This window comes from Lottia gigantea (genome assembly GCF_000327385.1).
Source record: "Lottia gigantea unplaced genomic scaffold LOTGIsca_22, whole genome shotgun sequence".
Classification (NCBI taxonomy): Eukaryota; Metazoa; Mollusca; class Gastropoda; family Lottiidae; genus Lottia; species Lottia gigantea.
In genome coordinates, this window is record NW_008708555.1 from 239,985 (window position 1) to 247,291 (window position 7,307).

At 36.3% G+C, this 7,307-nt stretch overlaps 1 protein-coding gene across 1 annotated transcript in view; it reads right to left on the reverse strand.

Moving 5' to 3' along the window:
• The window catches only part of LOTGIDRAFT_159803 (hypothetical protein), a gene marked incomplete at both ends in the record, with an annotated part of 7,432 nt that extends 583 nt beyond the window's left edge, over nt 1–6,849 (reverse strand). The window contains 9 exons of the mRNA XM_009054516.1: nt 590–855; nt 1,350–1,567; nt 2,025–2,334; nt 2,720–2,807; nt 3,411–3,502; nt 4,068–4,223; nt 4,598–4,747; nt 4,993–5,168; nt 6,810–6,849. Of these exons, the coding sequence (XP_009052764.1) occupies nt 590–855; nt 1,350–1,567; nt 2,025–2,334; nt 2,720–2,807; nt 3,411–3,502; nt 4,068–4,223; nt 4,598–4,747; nt 4,993–5,168; nt 6,810–6,849 (1,496 nt within the window). The remainder of the gene's footprint in view (nt 1–589; nt 856–1,349; nt 1,568–2,024; nt 2,335–2,719; nt 2,808–3,410; nt 3,503–4,067; nt 4,224–4,597; nt 4,748–4,992; nt 5,169–6,809) is intronic.
• Between the last annotated feature and the right edge of the window lie 458 nt (nt 6,850–7,307).

Sequence of the window (7,307 nt, forward strand, 5' to 3'; positions counted from 1 at the left end):
TCTCAAGGCATCCTTGAGGCCAGGGGTACTGCCAGAGGCCCCCAAAAGCAAACGGATTTCAAATGACCTGGGAAGACATTTGACATCAAAATAAGACATATCACAGGCCAGTACAGACTGAATTCAAAATACGGCAACTCTGCGGGGGGTCTTGCCGCAAACCTCTTATAGTGGTATATTGTCCTAAGGAAACTTTCTCAATAAGGGGTTGGGGAGGGGGGGGGGGGGGCATGAGCAAGTATTGACATTATTGAAGAAGAGCTACCGTATCAAAACCTTTTAAACCATGTAAAAGGTTGGCTCGTTATAAAAGTACACTTTCTTTTGTCTTGCACTTTTATTAATAAAATAGATAAAACAAATCAAATGGAGTTTTACTTCCTACTTTCTGCGCGTACATGTCAGTCTATTTTCAGATCTTTGTTAAATACTTCAACATCTCATCAGAGAATGCACAATTGATATTTCCTTAACATACTGTAACGCCATGGTTACACAATGAACAACGTGCTTTCAACGTCCAATAACTAAATCTGATCTGAGAAACAAACATTGCTAATAAAAATCAAAAATTACAACCTGTACTTACACTTGAGAGAACTGGCCAGTATATGGGGAATTATTCTGTAAACCGAAAGCAAAATCAATAGAGAAATATCTTTCTTTCAGGACCTTGATTTGACAGTCTTTCCGGGATAAATCTTCATAGATCGACTCATCTCCGAGGAACACATACTCCTCGTTTTGGACCAGGTTAAACTGTTCCCCTATTGTTTCACTCAACACGGCGGGGTTTGTTAGGTTAAACTGAACTATACCGTCCCATATCGCCTTGAATCGTGTATTTGATGTATTCTGAAAACATATATATCGTTATGAATGAAAAGATTAGATTAGATCACCAAACTTAATTACAAGAACAACAGACGGCTGATGAAATTTAGAATGGTGTAAATTGATTCTATCAGTGTCCCCGATACACAAAAAAGTTCAGAAGACATCTTTTCAATCCTTTTAAGTCGACTGTCACTGGCACAGATGAAAGAACAGACACATAGCTTCTTCAAAGAACACACAAAAATTTGTCAAGGTGTTCATGGAGAACAAAACACAAAATTTTATTGACCATTGATAGAATATAATAAACATTTAGCCATTTTTCCAATTGGTAATGCAGTCTTTCAAACTACTCCGTATTCAGGGCTCTTAATTCTTATCGAATAAGCCATCACCCTTCGACAGACTTGTAACGACAGGAGAGACCACAAATTTAAACAATTGCTAGCGCTACTTGCTGCATGCTCGCGTAAGATCAACTCCTGTCAAATACAATATTTTGATCAACTTACGCTGAATAAGGGTATAAAAAGGGTATTACCCATACAACCCCATCTATAATTATTCTGCTCTAGCATCTCGTCCAGGGTTTCGAAAGGGTACTGCTCTATATTGACTGCCAGGGTAGCAATAAGGGTCCCACTGTAAGACGCTGCCAGTACGATACAGAATACCCACCAACACCCGACAAACATTCGACCAGCAAGATCTTCAGGTAAATTTCCACAACCTGTTAATAAAGGTACTAGAGAAATAGGGTTCGTAGCGAACACTCCCCGAATTCAGAATTGATTTTAAAAATAATGTTATCAAGTGTTATTGTTCACAGTGGCGTTTCTACGGGGCCCCCACTTTCAATTTGTACATTTTACATAGTGAAATAGTGAAATGTGCCCCCCTGGAAAATAGGGCCCACGCCAGATGCTTTCTAGAAACGCCATTAGTTGTCAGGTGCTAAGAGTGGTATAAAACTGAGAATTTGTGAAGTCCAATTGTAAACCCACTATGGCCAATATTGTTGCTACCATAGTCTTGTCGAATGTCACACATGATACACATATAAAAAAAACTAAAAAATCAGGATAGACTAAATTGAAGCTAGGAGTGTACCTCTCGGCGATTCATTTCAGTGTTGATGCTTCAATGAGCATACCCCATGTTAAACAAGACAAGTGAAAAAAACATACCATGTGCTAATAAAGCACCATATAGATATTCTATCCTATACCAGAACGTCAGAGTTGGTGGCTTGGTGTAATATGGATTAAACTTCTCTATCAGATGGTATATTACCCCGGCTGTAATCAATGCCGCTCCGATACAAGCTAAAACGCCGAGTGTAAACGGTTTTAGCAACGTCTGCCATTTCTCGTCTTCTGGGTTATTACGGAGTTTGAACATGGCCACCCCATGGTTGAAGAGATAGGGGAATGTGAAATCCATGACGTCCTCTCTTTCTTTAGAGATACCTATAGCAGCTACCATCAGGTCAGCCTCCTGTAAGGGACAACCACCGATATCTATCAAATATCAGAAATAAGGAAGCATCCCTTATAACTTATTATTTTGTTAATGACGCAAATGAGAGAAGAAGTACGCCTGCATTTAATCATATATGACAATCGACGCTCAAGTTGACCTCCGGTCATTTGCACCTTTTTACCAAGGTCTTCATGGCAGAAGAAATGCGTCTCGTATTTCGGATGGAATGGGCGTTTTCTACAGATTGTGAACGTTGAAGATCCATCGACATTTTGAATTGAAAATAAAGGAAGGTTAAGCTTGGAAATTGAAAGAGGGTAGACCTTGGCAAACCCTTTCGGACCCTTTACCATGATATATGGTTATGATCCACCTTCACAATGTGAACTGTAGTACAAACCTTCCGGACTAAACACCCAATCAACCCAGTCCAGTTGCCTCGATCATTCAACCCCCACTGACCGTCTGGAGACAGACGTATGGTGTAGCTGAAACGGCATGAAACAAGATGAATTATATGAGAACTCTCTAAAATTTGACAGGCCGGAGTTTTATTTAGTGCCCCAGGATGATTATTCTTTCAATGACGTCTGCTCCCGTTCTTAAAATAGGTTGTCAAGAGCTTTGGCATCAAAAAATCGATTTGCACCATTCCAATTTTCAGCCAGACGTTTGTGGTTCAATAAATATGCGTTCTTAAAGGGCTTGTAAAGAAGTTTGAACTTTTTATGTGAATCTTGAACACTGATAGCATCAATTTGTACCATTCTGATTTTCAATCAGACGTCTGTGGTTCCTGCAATTCCTCTCAAACTAAGCGTTGTCTAACGTAGCTATTGAAATGGTCCTTAGATGTTAAAAGCAGCTTTTGCAATAGAGACGTCGTATACGGTAAATTAGTATTTCTATATTTACAGAAACCACAGACGTCTGACCGAAATTGGATTGATCCAAATCGATTCTCTCAGTTTCCCAAACACATATAAAAAGTTTAGGAAACCTAATAAATAACGAAGTCTTGTTCGTGGATAAACCAACAGGATTACTAGCTAATGCTATTTTAATCTGTTTATGAAACTGATTAAGGTTACCTGAAATTAAGAGTCTGGGAGATTATTTCTAATAACTCAATACATAATCCATCGAATACCGTCTCGTTCTTTCTTATCGTATACGGCGGCCACTGAAATGAATATTTACGTTTTACTGCTATTAGTCTAAAACAATATTCACTCTTTTGTTTTTCTTATTGGAGTGTCAATGGAATTTTACGTGCAACTTTTGTAGACAAATAATGATGGCCAGTGAAAAACGAAACTGTAGAACATAAATAAAGCAAATACATGGGGGACACGGGTCGGAATGGGAGGAAGCGAAAACAAGTAAAAAAAAAACGGGCATGACACTATGTGGACACGATGGGCATTTTCCATAGATAATCCCGCCCCTGCTCCGTACACTGTCTCTTTTTATCTGCATCTTAAGATACGCTAGGCACGACATTATATTTCAACTCAATTACGTTTCAGTTCTGTACGAAACCTTGCCCAATAAAAGACATAAATTACAAATTTTATCGGACATATTATTTTACAGAAATATAGTTTTAGTATCATATTTGCTCTATTAGAAACCTTGACTAACATGAGACATAAATTACAATTTTTATCGTAGATTAAAGATTAAAACAATTCAAGACATCCTATCTGTAAATCAATATAGAAAATAAACAGTGGTTAAAAACTCACTATTTTAGTAACTACTCTAAACACTCGACCATTTAATCCCTGATTAACATTGGGAAATAGAGCTTCCGGATTAATGATGTGCCTCTCCAACCATCGACAAGAGAACTCTCGTCTCCTTCCCTCTCGCCACATTAGAGAATGTATACAAAAAGGTTCCTAGAAAGAAATAAGAACGTTGCAAGAGTTATAACTTTTGGTTTTTGCCATTCCACTATTTAAGTAGCTCAAGCGGTAATGATGGTTATTCTTGTGGAATTTCAAGGACGTGCCTAATCCGAGAAACTAGAACGCTATCTACAGACACCCACTTACTTTGATTTTGTATTTGTCTGGAAGAGGGTCAGATACAAATGTATCCTTTTTGTAGACAACAGCGCAAGTAGAAATATGTTTATTATATCAAAACAGGCACATCAATCACAAAAACATAACAGTTAATATTATTTGTGCATTGCACCATTACCTAGTTTTAGATTTTTACAAGAATAAGGCCATAAACAATTCCACTTACGTCTGATCCTTATGCTTACCGTTAAAGATTGATTTAGGTCAATAACAGTCACGTGATCTAAATGCACGTGTAATTGTCTATCGTGTATCCATTGGTAAGTAAATATGAGCCATCTGGATCTGTGTTTAAATGATGTAAAACTGTCTGTAGCCTTCTCGTATTCATTTCCCTTAAAATATGTTTCATAAAAAAGTTATGGAAAATATAAGAAGTATATATATATAATACACTAGTACATACATGGACATTTATGATTGGTTAAAACTCATAATTACACGCAATAAGAACATAATGATATGATTAAGAATACCCGATAATTCATTAGAAACACCAATTAATCAAATAGTTTGCTTAATTTGACACTAAAAAATAAGGAAACCTATCTTTAATATGTGACCTATATATCTTTTTTACCTGATTTAAAACTTCATTAATACAATCTTCAGAACAGATGAGGAGAACATTAAACTCGAGTAGATTACGGCTGGTATCCATCTGACTAAAGATGGTAGATAGGTCCGTATCCGGCCTGTATTCTTTCTCTATTGTCATCAACTCATCTGGTAGAGATAAATCATTGAACCATTGAACTAAAAATTGTAAAATAAACCGGTATCAAATATACATTTTTGTCTTTTGGACTCTCGAAAAGGGATGCAGAGTTAATACAGTTGCTTTTACCACTATTACAGTTGCAAAGTGTGAATAGTTAATTATACTTGATTTGTTAAAAGATGGCAATAAAAAAAAAACGGACGAAGCTGACAAAACTCAATCAGGAACAACACGATCATGAAATAAAAATAACATTCTTACCTGATTCTTGGTCGTAAATAATCAAAATGGAAACCCAATTTATGGCTTTGATAACCTCTAAAATCATGTTTACTTCTTGGCTAGTAAATAATCCAATAAAGGCTCATTCGTCTCACTGAAAAATATAAATTGTTGACCATTTCCTCAGTTCAAATTACAAAAAGTAAAATACCCATAGAAAAACATTAATCACAGTTATATATTACTTATTAGCCTTGAAATAACATCCAAATTTTGGTCTACAGAAATTCTGAAATTGACAAACCTGTGAAGATGTCGACACGTTTATAATGTTTCTTTTTTGCAATGTCATAACTAAAAGAACATGGATGCTAACTCAATTCGAATTGAATGTCAACGCCGAGAATATTTTACAGTACAAACTTTCTCAAAAACAATATAACATTTCATGAGGGTGTATAACAACAGGATCAAAATTCAGCAACTTGCCGACAGGATCATCACCTAGACGTGCAATATATGCTTCAGCGAAGTTATAAAAACCTACCTCATACGAGTGGAATACAGAGTCACTGAAAGTGATTGTTTCTTCAATCAGAATCACAAACTCAACAGAATCCAAATTCATCACCATCAATAACTCATAAATTCCGAGATTCGGTCAAGGTGAATTCTGTCAAAACTGTTCAACCATCCAGAAGTCCTAATCGTGAATCAAAATCCATAGATGTCACTGGTAAACATGAGTTGGTGAACAAACAAATAACGATGCGTTTCCTGAAAGCTTCGAACTGCTTTTGATCTGGAAACCTACTTCCTGAATCAAAAGGAGATCATTTGTCTATCATTCAACAGTAGTTCAGACATTACCCAAACCAATCGTTTCTTAATTGCCCCATTAAAAGATAGAACTTGTTAGAAGACATGTATCGTTAATCAATATTCCGATTTGTTCATTATCTTTCTGTGTATTAGTATCATGAAACTATAAAATAATCACGTGTTGATAAATTGTTTAATATGTTTCTGTCCATTATATCTTGTTTCGTCATATCGACCTATTTGTTTCTCAACCTTCCTCTGAATTTTACGAATCTTCTGTTACATTTAATGAGACCAGATTCAGAATTTCATTTGCTATTATTATTTTTTTCACACATATTGTGTCCATTGATTCGGTCTTGTCATTCACACAAGAGTATCCACCATGTTTCCAGCGAGACCCGACATGCTTTTGAAACTTCAGAACCACATCCGAGGATAGCTGCTCATTTTATTTCCCTCAAATAAAATTTCCGGAAATCGACAAGAATATTAATACAGTATCTGTGTTTAGATGACGAAGGCTCGTATACAAGTCCTAGATCAGAAAGTTGCAAATAACGTTTGTGGATTTCAACAAGGCCTTTGATTCGATTCCGTTACATTAATGATGATTTATACTTCAGACAAACCTTCGAAGAATTCACATTGATGTTTCATACAGTCCTGCATGATGAATAAAAATAAACAATCACTTTTATTAAAGTTGTATATTGATTTATATTGTATTGAAGTATTGAACACAATATTGGTTTTTAAACAATATTATTTTCGGTAGACTTGTTTCGCTTTGATTTGCAGAAAAATATGTTTCCTATCTACTGGTTGTTGTTGTTGTGAATTGCGAGTGTTCTTTCCAAAGTTAACAAAAACACGGCAGTTAAATGCATTGTAAAAGGTTTCGACTGGTAAAAGCAAAAATTCTTGGCTTCTTCGGGGATTGTTTTTAAAAATTTGCTCAACTATGCAAAATTTCCGCAAAAAAGCCGCATTTTGAATTTCGGCCTCGACAATTGTCCACCCCACCCTCTCCCCTCTCCCTCATTTTACCAGTCTGCGGAGATTGGCACCGCCATTGTGCCCCCCGCTCAAGCCTTTACCACTGTGGTTCCAGTTCTGTTAATGATGAA